This window comes from Clarias gariepinus, chromosome 26 (genome assembly GCF_024256425.1).
Source record: "Clarias gariepinus isolate MV-2021 ecotype Netherlands chromosome 26, CGAR_prim_01v2, whole genome shotgun sequence".
Taxonomy (NCBI): Eukaryota; Metazoa; Chordata; class Actinopteri; order Siluriformes; family Clariidae; genus Clarias; species Clarias gariepinus.
Genome location: NC_071125.1, coordinates 9,460,779 through 9,485,000, shown reverse-complemented (window position 1 = coordinate 9,485,000; position 24,222 = coordinate 9,460,779). Strand labels below are relative to the sequence as shown.

General features: G+C 38.5%; 1 protein-coding gene across 2 annotated transcripts in view; it reads left to right on the top strand.

Moving 5' to 3' along the window:
• Positions 1–24,222, top strand: part of galnt1 (UDP-N-acetyl-alpha-D-galactosamine:polypeptide N-acetylgalactosaminyltransferase 1) — a 138,961-nt gene that overhangs the window by 61,200 nt on the left and 53,539 nt on the right. For both annotated transcript variants that reach the window (XM_053487723.1, XM_053487722.1), the window contains one exon: positions 12,107–12,253. In XM_053487723.1, the coding sequence (XP_053343698.1) occupies positions 12,115–12,253 (139 nt within the window). In that variant the 5' untranslated portion in view covers positions 12,107–12,114. The remainder of the gene's footprint in view (positions 1–12,106; positions 12,254–24,222) is intronic.

Here is a 24,222-nt window from a genome sequence, read left to right as displayed (position 1 = left end):
TCTGGAGCTGGTTTTCATCCAGGATGTCTCTGTACATTGCTGCAGTCATCTTTCCCTTTATTTTGACTAGTCTCCCAGTTTCTGCCGCTGAAAAACATCCACACAGCATGCTGCTGCCACCACCAGGCTTCACTGTAGGGATGATATTGGCCTGGTGATAAGCAGTGCCTGGTTTCCTCCAAATATGACGTCTGGAATTCACACCAAAGAGTTCAATCTTTGTCTCGTCAGACCAGAGAATTTTTTTTCTCATTTTTCTCTGACAGAGTGACCATCGGGTTCTTGGTCACCTCCTTGACTAAGGCTCTTCTCCCCCGATCGCTCAGTTTAGATGGCCGGCCAGCTCTAGGAAGAGTCCTGGTGGTTTCGAAGTTCTTTTATTTATGGATGATGGAGGCCACTGTGCTCATTGGGACCTTCAAAGCAGCAGAAATTTTCTGTAACCTTCCCCAGATTTGTGCCTCGAGACAATCCTGTCTCGGAGGTCTACAGACAATTCCTTTAACTTCATTCTGCTTGGTTTGTGCTCTGACATGAACTGTCAACTGTGGGACCTTATATAGACAGGTGTGTGATATAAAAAATTATATCATATAAATATATATATATATATATATATATATATATATATATATATATATATATATATATATATTCTTGTATTTCACACTTCAGTGGAAGTCCTGTATATTGTTTATATGCTGCATGAATAATCCTAGTTGCTGATTATCAAATTTAATCACTGTGCATTTCATTCAGTGTATTAACAGCATGGCTTCCATCCTCATCATCTGGCAGTTTTTTGAATAACATTTGATTTATTAAATAAGCCTTTTTATTCAGTTTTGAGTTGTTAAGTTGATAAAATGTTGTTTTTTTTTTGTTAAGTTTCAAAGATAAACTGACCAGACACTTATCTCACAGCTCACCTTATGTATACATGATTAGGATTAGTTACGTTATATATATAACTTTATTTCTACATGCATACGAATGTAATCGAATGCCTCACTTGTTCTTCCACTTAACTCATTTTATTTAACCGAGCTCCAAGTAACTGAAGAAAGCTTTTGCTTGCTTAAAAAAAAAAAATTGAATTTTTTATGCATGTTATTACTGCTATTACACACAGTACTGTTTTTTTTTTTTTGGCCCCTTACACACTGCACTACTTAGCATTTCTGTGTGTGCATGTAAGAGCATGTGCATGGCAATAAAGTGTGGTAAGGGTCAAGGCAGAAAGACAGAATGGAGCTTGAGTAACACACCCTTTACAGGCACACCTCAATCTCTGTAGGATATGTGTAGTAGTGAGATACTTTACAATATACTACAATAAATAACAGCTCTATTTTTATCTGCGTACATCCTACGAAAAAAGAAAACCTGATTGCATCAAGCTCTTCCAGGAGGAATATTTACCTTACATTTAAATAAACCTTGTAATTTAGAATTTCTAACCTCCAACTAGGAAAAACAAAAACAAACAGAACCTAAACACGTCTTTCTTACTTGTTAAGCTGGGACAATCTCTTTAACCCTGAGTTCAGCGAGTGACATTAAATCAGCACGGCTCAGCAAAAATACTGTAGCGCTTACATAGCAGTTACACTGCATTTGCTTGAGATCATTAAACATCTATATAAATAGAAGAGAGATTTTGTTTGTACTTTGTCTGAACTCGCTCTTTTGATATCTTTACTTCTCGTACATTTAAGAACCAAAAACCAGTCTAAAAAAAATGTGTCTGTATGTCTGTCACAGCATCATGCAAAATTGGCTGGACAGAATTTAATGAAGCCTTGTCGGTCCTTCTGTATTTGCCTAAAGTTAAATCTACGCCATAAAAATGTTGAGTAGAATGGACATTATGTTTGTATTATAGTTTTAATCTAGTTTAACCTTTTAATTATTTCTAAAAACTCTATAGTACCAACTCTAGTACGAGATGTAAAGGTTGTTAAATCTATAACATAAATAAGACTTTATTTAATATAGAAAACATTTAATGCTTGTCTCTTTTACCTATCATAAAATGACAAATTTACTTGCCCATTACTTTTGAGTCTGTGAACATGTAACACTGTGTAAAAAGGGCTGTATTTATTTGAAGCCACTTGAGTTAAAGCTGGAATCTTAAATCAGGTCTTGATTGCTTCATTTCAAATCTGTTATTTTGCTCCTGTTGCTTTTAGCAGAATTTTCACCGCGTCCAAAAGTGCCTTTGTATTTTTCAAAGTTTGAAATGTGTTCGCTTTTCTTTTGCTAATTTTGCTCATGCAAAATAATTTAAATGTAAAAAAAAAAAAAAAAAAAAGAGCTAGAAATGTGAATTGACCGCCATGTGTCAGTGATGTAAAAACTCACCCAAAGAAACAACAACATATACCTGTACTACAGTATACAGTACACACATTACATACAGTATTATGGCTGCCAGTGTCATAAGCGATGGCGCCCTTTGTAACTCCAATTTACAAAGTCGCCATAATTCTGCTTTCCAACTCTCAAGGTTAGTCTAATGCTGCGTTAAATTTTAACTCCCTGCTCTAATGTAACCTTAACCTTAACGCTGTGTAGTGCTGTAACTAAGTTTAGTGTGTAATGGCACAGCACCTTGCAGCTGTCTAAACGTATAACCTGTTCAAGCAACAGCTGGCCAAAACATTAACGCCATCAACATAATTGAAAACAACTGTGTGTGTGCCAGTTTGGTCTCAAGCAGAGATCCAAGCCTAGTGCTAATTGACTGCTTTCTAAAGGCCTCATACTTGAGGTGTACACTCTATTTTTTTCCTACAGACTTTTCTTACAGACTTTTCAAATGCTATTACCTACAGTGAGGTTCTTTTTTTGTTGCTATTTTGCACCACTACATAGAATATGAAACGAAACTCAAAATGCAGGGAAGACAAGACTTTCGGCTTCAATTCAAAGGGGTTCGACAAAGTGTCACATTAAAATTTCTCTATTCTCTATTCTCTATTTCAAAAATAAATAACGGAACAAATAGCTGACAAGCAGTTGCGTGGCCAAGTGTGGCCTGTAAAAGGTCTTACAAAACATTGTGAGTGATCACAAGAAGGAAGACTACAGCTAACGTCACTGATGGCAGAATTCTGTCTATGGTAATGAAGAACCACATTACAACATCTAGCCGAAGTGACGCATGTCAAGGTCTACAGTCAAGAGACGGCTTTATGAAGTAAAAGTAATGCTCAAGAACAGAAAAGCTAAATCAGACTCTTTTTCGCAAGAAAACTTTGCCAGATTTTTTGGACTGATGAAATTAAAACTGACTTTTAACCATGATCCAAAGCGTACCACATCATTCATTAAACATGGAACAGGCAGTGTTATGGCATAAGGATGTTTGGCTGCCAATGTAACCTGATGTTTATTAATGACCTGAATGCTGATGTGTAGAATGTAGGGTTATACTCTATGCTCAGATTCAGCCAAATGTTGCAAAACACCTTATATTGCAGATAGATAATTCCTCAAAACAGATATAGTGAAGGCCACCCAAGGCAAAGGACTGGGATATCCTTCACTGGCCAAGTCAGTCACTGTAGGCAGAAAGACCCACAAGCAAGCAGCAGCTGAAGGCTGGAAGAGAGGTAACTCGGCAGTTGGTCATGTCCATGGCTTTCAGACATCAGGCTGTAATTCCTGTAATCGTCTATGGGTTTCAGACATAAATGGCTATAATTTCCGAATGGTTAATGCCACACTTTTGTCAAACCCCATGCATTAAAGCTGAACGTCTCGACTTCGCTCACATCTTCAGTGTTTCATTTCAAGATGGATTAAAGATGCCAAATGTCAAAAAAAACATATCTTTGTTCCAAAATGTATGGAATTGAATGTACTTTCCTTTATCTTTTTATGGACTGGCATAACACACCCAAAGGAAAGCGCTCTCCATCTCTTTCGACTGCATGAGTTCACCGGTGCCCTGCTTGGAAAGTGTCTCTATGATTTGTGTGAGAATGCAGGCTTTGCCGTCCCTCCCCTTGAGACACCACTGACAATCTCCTGCCCACAGCATCATCCGGGACTCGAACTTTACCAGAACGCAATTCCTGTAATACTGTCCTGTAGAATACAGCTCAAGACAAGAAATTGCTCATTACTTTATTTAAAATAACTTCTCTTAGTCTGTATTATATCACCTGCGACGTTGAGTTTTGGAGTAATAAAGGGAGTGTTTTTATTTTCTGTACCAGCCAACACTATTTTAATGCACTATTTTAATACTTTATTTGTTCCCATAGCGACAGCTCATTTATATCATTTATTTTCGTCACTTAATTCACCATTCTAACAAACTTAATAGCTCGCACCACGTCAGACAGGCAGGATCCTGAGACCTGGAAAGCGCAGAGCCGATGAGGGACTCATTTAATTGTGACAGTACAATATCTAAATGGAGACGTGAAGGTTTCCGTGTGTCCGTGTGTCCGTGTGTCCTGCTCTCACTCCTGTCTTACTCTGTCTCTTTCTCGGCTTCTCTCTCTCGGTCTCATTCACTCACATCCTCCGTCCCTCACTCACTCACTCACTTATTTACACACTCATAATGAGAAGATAGATCTCATTCATTAACACACATTTACTTACACACTCACTCATTCTTTCACTCACATCCACTCATTTACTCACTTACACCATTACTCACTTGCTCACTTACACACACTCTCCCTCACTCCTTTAATCACTCACTCACCTATTCATTCACTCACAATCTGTCTCTGTTACTTACTCATTTAAACACACTCACTCACTCTCATTCTGTCTCTGTTACTCACTCACTCCTCTACTCACACTGTTACTCACTCACTTACTTCTTTACACATTCACTCTCACTCTCTGTTAATCGCTTTACTCACTTACTTCTTTATTTATTCACTCACACACTCTGTTACACACACACACACACACACACTTACTCACTCACACTATGACTCACTCACTCCTTTTACTCACTCACTCACTCACACTATGACTCACTTCTTTTACTTACTTACTTACTCATTCACACTGTTACTTACTCACACACACACTCACTCATTCACTCCTTTCACTCACTCACTCCTTTTACTTACTTACTAAGGCTGTTACTTACAGATTTACTCATTCTCTCACTCACTTACTCACTCACTCACTCACTCACTCACTCACTCACACTATGACTCACTTCTTTTACTTACTCACTTACTCATTCACACTGTTACTTACTCACACACACACTCACTCTTTCACTCATTCACTCCTTTCACTCACTCACTCCTTTTACTTACTTACTAACGCTGTTACTTACAGATTTACTCATTCTCTCACTCACTTACTCACTCACTTACTCACTCACTCACTTACTTACTTACTCCTTTTACCCACTCACTTACTCACACTATTACTCACTCTTTTTTCTCACTCACTCACTCACTCACTCAGTCATGTCTGTTACTTACAGATTTACTCACTCACTCATTCCTTTACTTATTCACTCACTCGCTCACTCACTCACACTGTCTGTTACTCACTTACACTCATTCACTCCTTTCACTCACACTGTTACTTTCGCGCTCCTTTTAGAGCAGCAGGTCAGGTTTTGCTGTAGATCCTGAGTGACCGGGGACGACAGGACCAGGTGGTCTGCATACAGTAGGAATTTGACTTCTGAGCCATGTAGAGTCAGACTGGATACTAGAGACCACTCTAAAATCTCTCTCTCTCTCTCTCTCTCTCTCCCTCTCTCCCTCTCTCTCTCTTTCTCTCAGCATTTTGGTTGGAGTATTTATAGTTTATGTGTATGTGTATGTACGCTGGTATGTTGTGGTTAGCCAGTGTAAGCATCTTGTGACCAGACAGACTGCACAAGCACAGCTAAAGGCATTTACAACCGGATTCATTTCCTAATGCTGTTAGGAGTCTTTGTAAATAAAAACCCCGGAGAAGACAAATGGCCCACATAATCTCTAGCGAATTTACCCAAAGCGACATTAATGTGACATTACATTTACTTATGTACCTCGTCTATTTATTCCACAGCAGCAACAGACGATCATGAAATTTATGACTGAATATTTTCCATGACATTGACCATGCATTATTCAGTCCAAGGTTTCACCCTTCTTGTGCAAACACGACCGAACGCTTCCGCGCGGATCCGCTCATCTTTTATTCAGCATGCCGTGATAAATTAACAAAAATCTGATGTTTTGGAGTACGGCTTTGTACCAGCATACGGAAACATTTTTAATTACAGTTAGCCGGATGACTAACCTTAAAGTTTAGGGGTGCCTCCCTGATCGAGGGATTTTAACTTTCAGTGTAAAAAGAACAGCTGTGTCGGTATCATTCTTTTTTTTTTTTCATCTTTTTCAGGATTATTATGAAATGTGTGTTTGTGCATTCATTCGTTCATGCAATTATCAAATCAGTCCATCTTGTGGCAGGAGCAAAGTGTGTGCTAAAGCATGTCGGTGGAGGTTAAAAGCTTCAGTTCACTTCAAACATCAGAATAGGGGAAACATGTGACCCTGGATGTGACCGCTACATGATCGTTGCATCCAGATGGGCATGTTTAAGTGTGTCTGATGCTCCTGGGAATTTTACACACACAACTTACTACATAAAAGTAAAGAGTTGTGTCTATAAAGACTCCTTGTTGAGAAGAGCAGAATGGGCAGACTAGTTCGAGGTTCATTTTTTGACCACTCTTTACAAACATGCTGAGCAAAAAAGGGAACAAACTGAAAGGAAAGCGCTCAAAGACACGCATTATCATTTAGTGTCACTTTTATTATTGTGGATTTGCAATTATAGCACAGCCAGTTTTGCTCACTAGGACTCTCCACTTAAAGAAGGCTTACAGCATCATTGCAAGAGAACCTCATGATGGAACTCTAGATGATATGAACCACAAATGATCAACTACAGAAATCACAGGCACAGGGTCAGTTCTTGTCCCCTACCTTCCCTTGTACATCATCACCTGGTCTTGTGGATATGAAGCGAGATCTCTCATAAATAAATAAGAAAATACAAGATTAGACTGGCTGTTCAATTTGTTGAGCATCTGAATAAAGGATTTCTCCTAGCGGTGAAACGCGTCAACAGCAATGGATTCAACTTTCAGCTCTTTAAAGTCCCTTTCCAGCAGGAATTTCAGGATCGTCAGGATGTAGATGAAGTACTTTGATGAAATGACTTCAGTACAACGTTGACTACATGACGATGGGATAACATTTAAGTGGTGTTAAACGTTAAACATGTTGCAACAGCGACTTTAAAAACAATAATATAGTTGCAAGCAACAATGAGCGAGTCCAAGCACCTTGCGCTCCATAGCCACCTAGGCGCACCAGAAAGACAGTGGGCACATTCCAATACCATTGACATAATTTTAGAAAAGGGGAATTTTTTATGTTTAAAGACCTCAGAAAAGCATCACACTTAGTTGTCAGTGTAGAATGTTGATGTATTAAATGTCCCTCCACAATTTTGCATCTTCAATGTGTTGAGATCACATAGGCTCGGTTTGTTGGCGACCTTGGAGGAGAACATCAAAATCTTTGGGTGCATTTTGCAAATGACCCAAAATGACTGACTTCCTGTTGAGTTGAGCCCATGAAAGTTGTTTTACTAAATGAGCTTTAAACATGTGCATACATGCAAGTGTGTATGTGAGAGCCCAGACTCTCAGGCATCTTAATGACCGCAAATTTCAACCTGTCTGATAACCTTATTTTCATGATTTTTTTTAAGTATGTGAAGACGCCCATATAGCCTTGGATGTCACTGTGGTAAGAGCAGTGCATGCTTGCCACTGGATTACTTTAGGAAACTAACTGTTGATGCTTGTAAATACCTGTACACAACAAAAAAGAGCAGCCAAAAGGGTTTAAAAGGAAACATGATCTGTCCTGTAAAACCGATGCAGTTTGGACGCTGTGCAGACACCATATGACAGCAGAGTAATTAGGGAGCTAAGCTGCACCTCACAGTATTATTTCTGAAAGAAAAATTAGCAGGTAAAATAAGAGGTAACACTGCAACACTAAGTGACACGAGATTACACACGCCGTTGGACCATGGACGCGGTTGGACGTTGTGCGAATGGATGTTAATCAGCATAAAACGCTTCTAATAAAGGTTCAAACGAAAGGGTTTTAAGGTTGTATTTGCAATGTTGTGTTTGGGTTGTGCATTCAACATTATATCAACGCCAGTTTATTAAAGGCATTCTAACTTTCAAACAAAAATTTTGTCATCAATTAAATTGCTAAAACTGTATTACGGTAATCTAGTGTTAGGGTTATGCTGAGTTGTCCTGATATCAGTTCATTCCATTCATTCATTCATTCATCTTCTATATTGTTTATCCTGTATGGGTAGTCCCACACTTACAGTAAAAACATTCGAGTTACGAATGTCCGCAGATACGAACGGATCGTAGTTTCTACGAACATTCGTAGAAAATAGCTTTTCTGTAAAGCTGTCCTCATGGTGAATAATCCTTATTTTGAAAAATGCAGTCCAATACAGTGGAAAACAGCTTTGAGAGAGAATGTGGTCTGGGATTCCCCTCTCAATTTACAGGTGCAGAAACAACACATTTCACACTGAGATTAATTTCCTTAGGTACAGTTAGGGTTTTTGGCCACATAATAGCGGTGTGAGGGAAAAAGGACAGAGATTTAGTCAAGTGGATTGGTATGCTTTACATTGTATATATTTGTGTCAAAGGCGTATAAGACTTACTTTGCCGGACTTGAGAACAAATCCGACTTACAGACATTTAAACAGAACTCGTTCGTAAGTAGGAGACTACCTGTACAGAGGAAAGACTTGGGCAAGAGGCGGGGTACAACCTGCACAGGATGCCAATCCATTGCAGAGCTCAGACACACACACACACACACACACACACACACACACACACACACACACAGACAGACAAAATGTGGCAATTTCTTTGGACTGTGGAAGAAACCAGAGTACTCAGAGGAAACCCCCAAGAAACATGCTTGGTCCATACATAGATCTTCAAAATGGATTCTGTAGTCAAAACAAGACATTTGTTCCATGGTCTGTTTCCTCAATCTGCAACGCAAACGTGCATTAATGCAGTACTCATGATTGTGGATGCGGCTCGCCACTGAAAAGGAGAAGTTTGAAAAAGAGTGGCTGCAGAAATGACCTGTAAGTAGAACGGTTGCATGCGGAAGTACTACAGTACGAGTATTCACCCTTATTGCCGTGACACAATAAGTTGAACATGTGGACAATTGCCGCTTGATCTCAATAATACACCTGTTCCAGAGAGCCCAGTGTTTATTTCAAAATATTCCAAACCTTGGATGTCCCACAGAGGACTCTTCGAGACTTGATTTACTTGAGTGACTGAAAGGTCAGTAACTGAGTGAGGAAGTGACTAGATGACCGAGGGTTACTCTGAAGGAACTGGGGAGTTCCACGCGTGAAATGGTCACCACAATAATACACTGAAATAAAACAAGAATCCTGGACAAAAGAACTCTATACAATGAAGCATAGTGGTACTGGTGTAAAGTACAATTAAATTAGGGCTTTGTGACCTAATTACTTAGAATTGAATGAGACTTTTAAAGATATTTAGGTAAACTTACACACAATAAATGTGTAAGTTTACCTAAAAATAAACTTAAAAATAAATTATGCACAAATTATCTACAGACTGTACACGAGATGGTAAACTCTAAGGGGAAAAAGGTGTAAGAATATAGAAGTGTAAAAATATGTTGTGTGGGTATGACAGCTGAAGGATGATTGACAACCCAGGTTACACAGCATTTCATTGCTAATTATATACTATTAGTAGCTTTTAATGCTTTAAAACCTGTACAAAATGTTGCTACTTGAGACAAATCTGCTAGTTTAATAAAAGTTTAATATCAAAAAGTACGACGCTTAAAAATCTAATTAAATCAACTCCACAGTCTCTACCTACTGTATGATTCACGGATCAGGTGGGAATTCAGCAGTAGAGGCTGAGAGCTGGTCAGGGTTGAAGACATGATAGCAAATACACGCTCATCTGTTTATCTATCTATCTATGTACATTCAGTGGCCAATTGATTAGGTACACCTTTGCGGAACTAGGCTGGACACCTTTTGCTTTTAGAACTGCTTTAATTCTATTTGGATGAGGTGCAGGAAACATTCCTCAAAGATTTTGGTCCATATTTTAGACATTGCTGCAAATTTGTCGGCTTCACATCCATGATGCGAATCTTCCATTCCAGCACTTCCCAAAGCCGCTCTATTGGATTGAGATTTTGTGACTGTGGAGGCCATTTGAGTACGGTGACCTCACTGTCAGAAGGTTTGAGATGATTCTAGCTTTATTGGAGTGTTTGTTGGATCTCGTGGTCATAAACAGATGGACATGGACATTCAGCAACGATACTCAGGGATGCTGTGGAATTGCTTAAATGTCACTATTTGGCAAAAAAAAAAATAAAAAATACCCTTTCAAGTTGTGTACACCAAATTCTGACCCGATCATTTGGATGTCGCAGCAGAAATCAAGACTCATCAGACAAGGCTACGTTTTTTCTATTATTCTGTTGTCCAGTTTTTTGGTTAGCGCATGCAAACTGTAGCCTCAGTTCCCTGTTCTTAGCTGACAGGAGAGGCACCTGGCGTGGTCTTCTGCTGCTGCAGCCCATCTGCTTCAAGGTTTGATGTGTTGTGTGTTTAGAGGTGCTCTTCAGCATACTTCAGTTGTAACCAGATGTTATTCGAGTTACCGTCGCCTTTCTCTCTATCAGCTCGACCCGTCTACAATAAATTCAGTGTTAACAGCAAATGAACAACAAAACCGCCACCTGCTTATCTTCTATTTTCTGTGTGCGTGCTAGTTTGCGTATGTAATTGTGGGTGTTTGTATATCTCAGTGGTGTGTACCCACAGGTGTGTGTGTGGTCGGTCAGAGTGATAAATGTTTGGCCAGGCTACAATAGACAAGAGCCTCTGGCGTTGCCACAGTGATGGACGAGGGCCACCAGGACCGTGGCACTTCTCGCTGTGCCAGTCATAACCTTGTGCCATATTCACACACACATAGAAACACACAGACAGGTTTTCTGTGTGCTTTTAGCAGAGGTCATTGTTTTGAATCTCTCACACACAAAAAAGGAAAATAAATGTGACTTCCTGCATGAAGCCTCACAGTTAAATAAAATAAAGTTAAATAATTCTTAATAATATCGCTTTTCTTCAATCCTTATAAAGAAAAGCACGACCGCACCCTCAGACGCTTAAAAAAAGTCCTTAGAGGGTTAGCACCATCTAGATAAATGTTATGTGAGAGGTGTCTGGAAACTGTCCTTGGTGAGGTTCCCAGGAGTGAGAAACATACAAAAGGGAACGAGGGAAGTGGGGGGAGACGGAATGAAAGAAAGCAGAGACTTGGTGCATCAGGAGACAACCTGGTTTCTTGTAGACCCACTTTACACACTCACACGAGAGAGAATTATGTACTAGAAAAGGCGCACACACATACACAAAGAAAGAATGAGCTTGCGGATAAAAAAAAAAAAGAATCTCAGCATGGCTGTTCTCAGCAGAGCTGTAGTCTCCCGAGCGTGCGTCTTTCACACAGCTGAGATTACAGCGTCATGTTTCTTTTTTCATCAGAACGCCACACGCCTGTCTCTTCTCTCTCCATCTCAGGAGCCGCCTGCGTTTTTTTCTTTTTCTTTTTTCTTTCTATGCTGCTTGGGAACGCACGTGTGCTCAGTGATTTATAACGAGTGGATAATTAGCCTCACACAGCTCGTCATTAGGGTTCTGAGACAGACGTCGCACACAGGATGTTTTCTTTTCATAATGCCCCTTGTTTTCTTTTTTGCTGCTGCTGTTGTTGTTAGACGAGCCGCCTTAATCACTTCTCATCACGGAGGAGCTGCTTAATTAATGCCAATTACTGAATGGTGGCCTGCTGGAGGAGCAGCTCCTACGCTCGAGTCACATATCGTCTGTTTGCTGTTTCAAACTCTTTAACACTTCTAATGCTCTCTCGCACTGTTTCTCTCTCTCTCGCTCTCTCTCGCAGGTGTGAAGATGAGGAAGTTCGCCTACTGTAAGGTGGTCCTGGCGACCTCTCTGGTTTGGGTGATGCTGGATATGTTCATCCTTCTCTACTTCAGCGAATGCAACAAGTGCGATGACAAGAAAGAGAGGGGACTCCCAGGGAGAGAAGGTGTGTGTTTATGATCAGTGTCGAATCAGGTTGCGTGTAAAAGTTAGCGTTAACCCAACCGCACTACATGTTAATACGACACATTGTTAATGCAATCGTAAACACACTCCTTGTATTTGTGTGTATGTTGATAAATTCTGGGCACCTGTAATGGGAATCACCCGATATGTTATCACGATACCTCGGTGTCGATTTGTTCTATATGGCTATTACAATTTTATAAATATCACGGGTTTGCTATTAAAGTTTTCTCCGATTGCTAAACAAACTTAGCAACCGCCTACCAGTGTGTATAGTAATAGTTTCTAGCGCGCCACCTATAGGGTTATAGAGGAACAGCAAAATTTTACCACCTCAAATGCAAACCAACAAATTATATATTAATAATAAATCTGAATCGATTTAATGTAACTGAATCGAAACTAAGTTACTGGCCGTGTGGAGGTTAATTCAGTGTCATCCATTTAGCGCAGGATAAGTGAGGTCAAAAGAAAATGGACTAACCCAAATACTCAACCTTTTTTTTTTTTGTGTGTGTATTACTGGTAATATATATATATATATATTTTTTTTTAACATTGGAAGGCCAGATCATCACAGAGCTTTTTTAACATAAGTCAGACAGAATGTAGGAGGGGTCGCTATTAGCCTTTTTTTGTGTTCCAACTACATTTTTTAAAAATATTTTGTTGAAAATTATAATAGAATTTTCTTTACCCAGCAGAAATGATATTTTTGTCCAAATGTTAACATTATGTTGGACCAGCGCTTATATCAGGTAGAGATGCTCCAAGCCATCGGAGACAGCATACACGTCAACATGCTGTCACCAGTCTGGGAATATCACCGAGTGTTTTTAAAAAACATCAGATGTACAATATGCAAAGTTTCTTTCTTTATTTTTTTTCTCTGCCAACAGCCTTGACACAACAAACTGTATTTGCTGGTAAAGAACAACACACAATGACTAATTTGAGTATGAAAAGTTATAAAGTAAAGTCAGCAATGAACTCTTGTAAGTCAACCCTGACTCAAACACATATAGCAGAAGCGTTCAAAAAGCTCGAGCCTTAGTCTGTAGAGACTAAAACAGCCTAAACCGTTGTCACAAGACTAATAATGATGAGAGATATTTAGCCTGGGTTTACTTTACTACTCCATGCATGCGGGCCGACAGAGAGCTGCACTCATTCTAGATGATAAGAGGAACAGACAATCTCTTAAAAATCATTAAATCAAATAAAAAAATGAAATTTTTTGCTCTTTATTCTATTGGTTTTATTTTATTGATGATTTACATGAAATAATTGGAGAATAGAATATATCACGTTCCAATAAATAAAAGTTTTTAATGTATGGGACTTACCCAGATCCTAATTATATTTAAGCGTCGCTGTTTAGAATTGTTTTTTTTTTTATAATAATAAAAAAAAAAGTAAATAAATAAACAAACAGTACTACATAGTAAGTAGGGCACTTTAGATGGCAGATTCTCAAAATCCCTCAAACACCTGTGATCGGAAATCAGTGAACGGTGAATGATTCCTGTGACCGGGGATCGAAGATCGGCCCGAAGACCCTGATTGGAGCACATCTAACATCAGGTTGTTTTTAAAAGTTTAAATGACTCTTTGAATAAAAACCACCCTCTTCCCCTCTTTCTGCCACTATAAGCTGATGGCCTGAGCACAACTCAAGGTCGGGTTGCTGCAGTGCGAGAGCTGCCTGCCTACCACCGGACCACTAGGGAACCTGCTGCTGAGCCTAAAAGCACAAATATTGCTCTGGCAAACAAGCAGCTCCTCAAAATAAACCCCCATAGGTTTTATTGACTGCAACTTGAAAAAGTTAAATCAAAACAAAGTGATTGTAACTTTGAAAAATAAGATTGTCCCAACACTGGACGATGTTACAACGTCATAACCATATATATGAAAAGCATCAGGTTAGGGTAGGGCATCAGTCCTTTTGACTCTACAGCAGTTTTATTAGAGGTATATCATTACTACTATCTCTAATAATAGGGGTGCTGTATCAAACTACCCCACCACCATGCCCATGGAGGGGGAAAAACAAAACAAAACAAAGGATGCTGCAAAAAGAAATCATTCATAGGCAGCTCAGAGAAATATTGATTTAGGGGTGTGTTTCATTCCAAAATGATTAGAAATGTATGCAGGACATGCTTTGGGGTCAGAGCGCATGGTCAGAGCGCATGGTCAGCCAGGAAACAGCGCCCCTGGAGCAGCTAGTGTTGAGGGACTCAACAGTGGCACTTTGATGGCTCTGGATCTCGAACCACTGTCCTTAACTTTTTAAACCACCACTACCCCAAAAATTACTTGTTCACATATCCCAGTTAGGATCAGAGCGCAGGGTCAGCCAGGTTAGGAACCCCTGACTTTCCCATCAGTAACCAACAGTCTTAAATATTTAAGCCACCACTGTCTCTCTGATTATACTGTATATGGGTTGCCTGAAGTACAGGACACGATGTCTTTAAACTTTAACCTTTAAACCCTGAAGGTTCAAGGCCACGGTGTTACCACTGTGGCACCAAGTCACCGCCAAAAGAACAACAAACATACTGTATATTTTCCCACTTTGTTCATTAGACCTTCAAAACAAGTGGGAGATGTTGGATGAGGCCCTGAACATGGGTTTTTTTTTTAGTCCCTGAGTGGCTAGGAAAGTACACTTTAGGGCAGTTAATTTTGAAGCTATGGACAGTGAAATGTTTGGAAAAGGAGTGAAATGGAAAGAAAACAAAGCAGCCAGACTGCAGGATCTTGAGTCGTGTCTCAGCTGGAACATGCCGTGGTGAATCTTAAGAGCTTATTCAGTACTATACAAACTTGTTCCTAAAGGAGTATAATGTATGACCTTTATCAATCCCAAAGGGTACCAAAGTGTACTTTTCCTGGTTGCAGACGTGCTTCTGTCCTAAAGGTTCTCCTTTGGTATCTATTTTGTTACCTAGAAAGATGCGTGTAAGCATATGTTTTAAAAATTGTTTCTAAATATATTTATCCTTTTTTTCTCTGTACACTACATGTACTTACATGTATTTATACATGTTAAAAATACATGAGCTAAGAAACGAGGAAAGTATAAATCTCAGATGTAGACATTAGTTAATGGGATGCTGATGTGTTCGGCTTTAACTCTCAGGGCAACATCCAGGCCCACTGCCACCTTGGGTCTTTTAACAGTGAAATGATGCACACCTCGTACTTTTAGGACACAGGAGTGTAAAAAAATAAATGTCTCTCTGACTATCAATAATGAATCCATGTCGTCTGGATCATGAATTACTTCTATACATGAGAAGCAAGGGAGCTGACGATGTACAAAGTGGGCTCATAATTTAACTCTGAATACCACAGCAGAAAGAACTCACTTGGCAAGCTTGTAGCTCTATAGGTACTGAGGCTTTCTGGTGCAGGATACAGAAGACCAGGCCAGCTTTAACGTCCTGTCCACGTAAGCATGAAATACTACTCAGTTAATGGCAGACCAGCAAAATTAACCTTCATGAGAACTTGAACCTAAATCACAACATACAGGTACATACATGTACAGGACTGGACCAATCGCTAGTCCGGGTTTCTAAACAACTAGGCATGTACAAACCCAGAAATGATGAAAAAACAATCAAACAGTACATTACGGGCTGTGATATAAAGCTCGCAGTTTCCTTGCACTACAGCTCATGGCTGAAATATTAGCTACAGACGTGCATTGGGTCAAGGTCACAAGGATGACAAGAGGGAAAAAATAATGGTTACACAATGATTTATATACCTACCACCATGTGCACCTCGCTCATCTGTCTGTTAATGCACTTGACTAAGCAGCTAGCTTATTAGATAGTCTTGGGATTAATTAGGTTAGTTTCCACTTTTAGCTTAAGTTAATTAGTTTTCCAGCCAACCAGACTAGTGGGGATTTTTGTGTAATCTTTTCTGCATTAAATGCATCCGTAGTCATCATTCTTGATCATGATCATCATCATCATGATCATTATTAATTCTTCATCCTGGTCACAGTCAAGCTAAATTTAAAGATCAATACTTTTAGTGATTAGATGTACAGAATAACATGCATCATGCTGTTTCTTAAGGATAGACGTGCACCAGTAACACTTAAGAAGTATATGATACAAAATTATCATGGACCTTTGGTAAGTACTCATGTACTGTACCTGTACCTTAAAGTCAGGTGGTTATCAGTTTAAATCGATAAAAAAATAGCACTCCAACCAATTCCACAATTCTTTATTCTTTGAACCCCCCCCCATCTCCCTCTCTCCCAACAACCAGTATCCTGTGAGACCTCTTTACTTTTTCCTCCACACAAAATCTTTGCATCAGTCCCATGTATTTTGGTAACAATGCGCGCGCGCGAACACACACACACCACAGGGATCTGGATTTAAAAGGTTAAGCCATAATTAGCATTTTTCCTCGATAGTCTCCAGGTTATTTTTCTCTATAGAACGCTCTATAGGACGTCTATAATAGCTCAAGAAATGGAAGCATCCATAAAAATATGATAATTTTAATATACTCTACAGTGGGGCAAAAAAAGTATTTACTCAGCCACCAATTGTGCAAGTTCTCCCACTTAAAGAGATAAGAGGCCTGTAATTTTTATCATAGGTATGCCTCAACTATGAAAGACAAAATAAAATAAAAAAATCCAGAAAATCACATTGTAGAATTTTTAAAGAATTTATTTGCAGATTATGGTGGAAAATAAGTGTTTGGTCAATGAGAAAATTTCATCTCAATACTTTGTTATATACCCTTTGTTGGAAATGACAGAGGTCAAACCAGGACCTTGAAATGCTTCTTACGAAGCCACTCCTTCATTGCCCGGGCGGTGTGTTTGGGATAATCGTCATGCTGAAAGACCTAGTCATGTTTCATCTTCGATGCCCTTGCTAAAAAAAAAGGAGGTTTTTACTAAAAATCTCACGATGCATGGCCCCATTCATTCATTCCTTTACATGGATTAGTCGTCCTGGTCCCTTTAAAGAAGAACAGCCCCAAAGCATGATGTTTCCACCCTCATGCTTCACAGTAGGTACGGTGTTCTTTGGGTGCAACTCAGCATTCTTTCCCCACCAAACACGACAAGATGAGTTTTTACCAAAACACTGTGTGGTTCTTGGATCATTTTGACCCTACGGGGTGAGATCTTGCATGGAGCCCCAGATCGAGGGAGATTATCAGAGTTCTTCTATGTCTTCCATTTTCTAATAAATGCTCCCACAGATTTTTTCACACCAAGGTGCTTACCTCTCACAGATTCAGTTTTCTCAGGCTGGTGCAGGTCTACAATTTTGTCTCTGGTGTCCTTTGACAGCTCTTTGGTCTTGGTCATAGTGGAATTTGAAGTGTGACTGGTTGTATCTTTTATACTGATAACGAGTTCAAACAGATGCCCAACAGAGAGCTAGAAATCTTGCTTGTTTGTTGGTGCCAAATACTTATTTTATAGAGGAATTTACCAATTAATTCATAAAAAATCCTACAATGTGATTTTCTGGATTTTTTGCTCCTTATTTTGTCTCCCATAGTCCCTCTCATCTTTTTAAGTGGAAGAACTTGCACAATTAGTGGCTGACTAAATACTTTCTTGCCCTACTGTATAGGCCGATATTCAGCAGGGTACAAGCTAGCCAAAAAACAAATAGATGATGGCTTGCATCAGGTTGAATAATGCACTTTGTCAATTAATATCTCAACCTTTTTTTTGTTTCTTAAATCACCATTATGGACAGGGTTTGGATTGTGTACGCACAACACGTTAAGTTTTAAATAATTTAAATGCGGTAAGCTAATTTGAATTGTAAAAATGTTGGAATAGTTTTTTTTTTGCATAATTGTTTCTGCATGCATTTCCATCCTTTTAACACTGTGTTTTGGATTCTGCATCAAGAGGGACATTATTCGAACTTTGTAGGTATATTTAAACAACATGATGACCAAGAGTGCAGGTATACTGAGTAGCTATGATTACTACACCTACAGCATTCAGTAATTTTTTTTTAAATAAAGTCCAACATTGTTTAAATACAACAATTCTGTAAGCAAAAAGTTTATATCGAATATTTAACATGTTGGACACAATATGGCAAATCTCGTATATATTTTTGCTCCCCTCGTGAAAATCAATGCTGAGGGATGCGTGTGAGCTAGCAGTCTCATTGATTGTTACATATATTGTATAATATTGTAGATAATGAAATCAGTGTCCTCTGACAAGCTTTTATAATTTAAGTCAAATTATATTTTTGAACAGTATCATTTGCAAGACAAGTGATGTCACAAACACTACTGTAGTTAATGTTTTTAAACTTGTAACACAGCTCGATTTATTATATAGCTATATCAATAACACTAAGGGAAAACAATTGGTTAAGAACGAGTGGCTCCCTTAAAGGTCCCATGTTTTACTATTTTATTATTAAAGTGGTATATCTTTTTATATGACATCATATGGGGGAAAATCTAATCATAGGTGGTGGTGATACAGTGTACAGAACTCCCAATAAAAACGCAGTGTGTTACTGAGAGGGAAGATGTCTAGAAGTAAGTGCTGGATAAGAGCAGACCAAGAGTTCGATACACAGAACAAGACAAGACGAGATCAGGGAAGGAAACATTAGACTTCTTCTTTTTTTTTCTTTTCTTTTTTTTAAGAAAGCTGGACTGGACTGAATCAGCTTTAAGAGACCAGGAGGATGAGAGAGAATGAGACCTACAGCTGAATGTACAGTAGATAATGTAATTTACTGATTCAAGGATTCCACCTACCATTAAAAAACAAAGAAGAAGAGAAATCGAATTGCCGTGTTTGTTGAATGTTTTATAATGGAGCCATCTGAACGTCTAAAAAAAAGGAAAAAGGTGGTGTTGCAGGGTAGAGCTCCTTTACTCTTGTTTGTGTTAAACAGTATAATTACTGAGCTGCTAGGACAGGAATGAGCTGTGTGATGTTCCCAGTTGCTATGGATTTGGAGAAGGATTGTAGAGGATGAAAGGATGGCTGTATAACTGTAAAAGTTATTATCTTTAATCTGATGATTTTGTAGTTTGTGGTAAAGTGCTGACTCCCATCGGGACGCCGTTCTTGCCGTCAAGTCGCACCAGATGCAGCAGATTCTCAGTCTTTTCCAGCTCATAGGATGGCTGAGTCAGCTAATTGGCTCTGCGTGGCAGAAATGCTTTAGAGATGGACTGGAACAAAAAAAATCTAACAGATTCGAATGCTTCTTGTTGAGTGTTTTGGACGGTTTCAGGTACGGGTAAAGTGGTACACCGTATTCATACTGTAATATTTGGTGCACAGCCTTAACTGGTCTATTGATTTTCTTTATTCTTTTAGGTAATTCAAATTCATCATTTTAATGCGAATTTTTTTTTTAATGCTCTAATCAATAATGAAAATGTTGGTATGTCCAGCTTATGTTATGTCCAGGCTATAGTGTGCGCGGCGTTGTCTGGCACCAGGAAGTTGGCAGCGGATCCTTTGGGTGCTGTGGAACCTTCGTGAATCTGACTTGTTTGTCACATGGATGCTTGGGTTCAGGGAGTTTGTGGTGTGGCAAGCATTACCTTTTTTCCGCCAATTTATGCTGCATTGGTTTTTCTGTTGGATCAGATTGGATGGACTGGTCTTTGGTCTCTGTGTCCATCCCATAAGATCCAAAGAACAAGTCAAAAGAAAAGTTGTATACCTGTATTGATTAAAATTAATTCACAACTACAATAAGCAACTCAGGCAGAACCTGTTTCTAATTTGCAGGGAAAATTGCATAATTTATGATTTATTTACACAACACGCTTCATTTAAATTTCTCAGAATTCTCTTATGTTTTTTAAATAACTGCAATTCTTTTCCTTGATGTCATTATTTAAGCCAATTTATTCATTATTGTTATTGTAATATTTGATGATGCTAAAAGAGCATAAGCAAGATTAGCTTGTTTCATTTTAACGCACATGACATTAACACCAACACACAAAGAACATAAAGACACGCTGGATTAAAGAGGCGGAGCCATTACCTCGCTAAAGATAACATAATCTCTTTGTTAGTGTGGAAATCTGACCTTAATCTCATTAAAGTATTCTGAAGCTAAGCTCAGTACAAGATCTCCCACAAACACGCACACACAGGCTATGATCTGCATGTTACACAGATCTTACAGTATTTAAACCAAAGCTCGTAAATGATTTAGTGAAAATGGATATTCCAGCTTCTCCGGGTTTTTTTTGTTGCTGTTGTTGTTGTTGTTAAGTAAACATGACACATTTTCCAGTTTCAGTCTTGACGTTTTGGGCACAGCCCACGCCGCTTGACAAACACAGCAATCTCCGCAAGAAACCCACCCTCACTTTTCAACACTCATCACGTAACCAGAGCCGATTTGAATCCCGCAATTTTACATATGCAGGCGAAATTCCAAAGGCTGCAGTTCCAGATTAATTATTATTTCTTTACCCATGAGCAACCTAATCACAGCACGAAGCCACGTGATAACACAGAAGCTTTACTCTTCACTCCACTCCACAGTCAGGCGTCCTGACCCCGAGTCGGATCCAGCACCAGCACACACGATATCTCCCAAGTTTTACACCTCCCAAGCGTCTGCAGTAGACCTGATATACATATCCCATAATACAGTGCATGCATAATGCATTATTAGTGCTTTTGTGGAATTAGCTGGAGCAGAGTGCAAATCCTCTCAGGACATATGGGGAGCAGCTGACCATTTTCACTAATACGCCTTTTTTTTGGTGTGGGGGGGAGTGCCCAAATATGGGGTTAATGTATCATCAAAGGATATGATACGAGTCATAAATAAATTTATACGTAAATCGTAAAGTAGAATGGAACTGTTTTAATGTTCCTGTTAATTACTTTTTCACATCGGTATTGTTCAAAGCTCTTCTGCAATAAAAACGCAATGAAATCTGTAAATATTTAATTTGTAATATTGAGCTTCAGTATAAAGTATGCAGCTTTTCCTGCATTCACAATTACATTCCATTGAAATATGAACCAGATGTTTGTATATAACCTTTATATAGTTTATGCAAAAATAAATCCATATTCAAAAAGGAAAATGTAAAAAATACAATCTGTAAAACAAATGTTAAACAGTAGATGTTTAATATTATTATTTATAAAAATGTCTAATATGATATCATTATGCCAGCTATGTCCTGGTAAAGTGTTTTGTTATATAAATAGAGATGCGCAATTTGCATTTAACATTCATTTATCATTTATTTTTTAAATACATTCTGGCCTGCCTTTAAACAATTTACTTCATTTTTAAAAATCCCCACAAATTGATCAGCATTCCCACCACATTCTCAGAAAATCGCCTGAACGCATTAAGAACTCGTACGACTTGGTAAGAACAATGTAGTAACCAGTAAGGATGCGATTTTGTCCCCCTCGATTTGCAGCTGTAGTGGTTGAGGTGAGGACGTGATTGAAGCAAGATGCATGAGGAACTTAAGAATGTTCATAGTAACGATGGCATTAAACAGTTAATCGTGTAACTAACACCTCACTGGGACACTGATGTACTACATACTGTATATGATGCAGACAGAAAAGATTGGATTGCGTTCTGGGCGAGTTGTGGTCATTGTTATGTTACTGCGTTGTTGGAGTTTTTAGAATGACCTCTTCAGGCTTGTGCTGTCACCATGGCGGGTCCATGTAGATTGTAGAAAACTACATTAAGTTCATATCAAGTTCTTAATGCTTACCGTGTTGATGCCGTGCAGACAGCAGTGTATCAATATGTGTATGTCACGTTCAGAGAAAATAGTATAAATACTGGATCCAGTACTGCACATGTTGCGGTATTTATTCCAATGTTGTCATGGCGTCTGGCAGATTACAATAAATACAGAACCACAGCACGATATTTTAGTTTGGTGACAGCATGATGGATGCATTGAGAACCTGACAGGGACATAGCATAAACTTGATAAATGCACATTTTTCCATATTTTTAGGATGCAGGGGAAACTTCATGGTCTTTGTCGCAGTGTGGCTGGGCAAAAGAACTAAAGTTTCCTCCATAGTTTCAAAACTTATCTTGACAGTTAGCGTGTGGGTTGAGTGGCAGCAAGCGCACAGGCGCATACAGTACAGTTTAGTCTAGCCATGATTTAGTCATGATTTTTAACGATTTGGCACTTGTGTTTTGAGATTTGTAAAAGCGTGTGTAATGAGTGGGTTTAGGATGAATTTGTTTTACAGAGTTTGAGGAAAAGGGCAAATTTAACATGCACAATTTTTAATAATGTAACACCATAGAAATGTTTCTGTTGTGCCACTCTGTACAGAATCACTTATATCTGGGACTGATCAGTCGATCACCGGCCAAATCTGGTCACTGGCTGATCGACCGTTTCATCTCTATTGTAAATGTAAAAGATATATATAAAAAAAAAAAAAAAACTTTTTTTTTCTCTCCACCTCAAATACACAAACATGATTGTAACTTTTTTAATGGAAATAAATAATAAAACATTGACTATTGGATACTGACTGGTGCAGCAGTGACGTGTTAACCACTTTCATCAGGACGGAGATCGCGAGGTCGATTCCCAGGTGATGCTTCAGCAATCAGTAGTCAGAAGTCTAGAAAGAGCAAACTGGAGGAAGCCTGTGGTAGCTCACGCTCCCAGTGGTTAGTAGCTGTTGCTGAGTGTCCAAACAAGAAAGCTGAGAATTGGACACGACTAATTGACAACAGATCTAAAAAGAATGTGTTCCTGGTTACTAGACAAACATGAAAAATGAAAAAAAAAAAAAAACATTTGTACTTCCTTTGAGACTCCAGCTTACCGCAGTTTTTAGGAACTGCTGCTGCTTACACAACATTTGTTAATAGGACAAGTACTGTATGCCACCCGCCTCCCTGAGAGATCTCCCCGGCTCACCTGATTATTATTATATATTGTTTTTATCCATTTTTTCTTCACATATAAACTACATATATTATATTCATATTATATGCTCATATCCCCATGTCTTGGATAACACCACAGCTAGCATTATAGATCACAAAAACTAAAGTTTATAATAATAATAAGTTATAAGTTCATAATATTCCTGCTAAGCTACTAAAATCTCAGTGTGACAATGGACAAAGGTTGACTTTTTTTTTCTGGTGATGAGTGTTAGAAGTTGTTAGAACTTTTTTTTCTAATAATTCCCACCTTCTGTGTTCTGATTGGTTAAAAGACTTCAGTCTTATCTATGATTGATTAGATCTTAACTCATCATGAAATGTGAAGAAGCCTGGACTTAAATTAATGTTTCTCAAAAGCATTTTTAGTGATGAAGTGTCTTGCATATTTGTTTAGTATTAAATCTCACTCTCTGTATAAAACAGTATAAAGTTTATTGTAAATAGCATTCATGGTTAATGATGAGGATTATCGGATTATCTACAAGTATAACGACTTGTATAGCAACTGAGGAATGACCACAAAGAATATTTGCGTTATTTCTATTAAAATGACAACAGTCTCCTGGCCTGTCGCTTTAGAGGATAACAGAAGGAAAATTAAATGAAAACATATGTGCAGTACTGTGAGAAGGTTTTGAGCGACCCCTCATTTCTTCATATTAAATGAAATGAAATTAAGTGATGTAGATTAAATTAAAGACATCGGATTGTATTAAAGAAATTGTTTCTGAAACTAATCAGGTACAGGGTCTAGACTTAAAATAAGCCAAAAAGGTCATTCAGGAAGCCTAGAGAACTTTTCCTCAAGAATACAAGAAAGTTTGGCTCTTTGCGAAAGTCTTGAACCACTCCTTATTTCTTCATATTTTGCTTCCACAGTACTGCATGTCATTAAAAATACTTTTTTCTCTGCTCACCTTGTCTCTTGTCTGTAGACTTTTCCTTATCTTAAAAA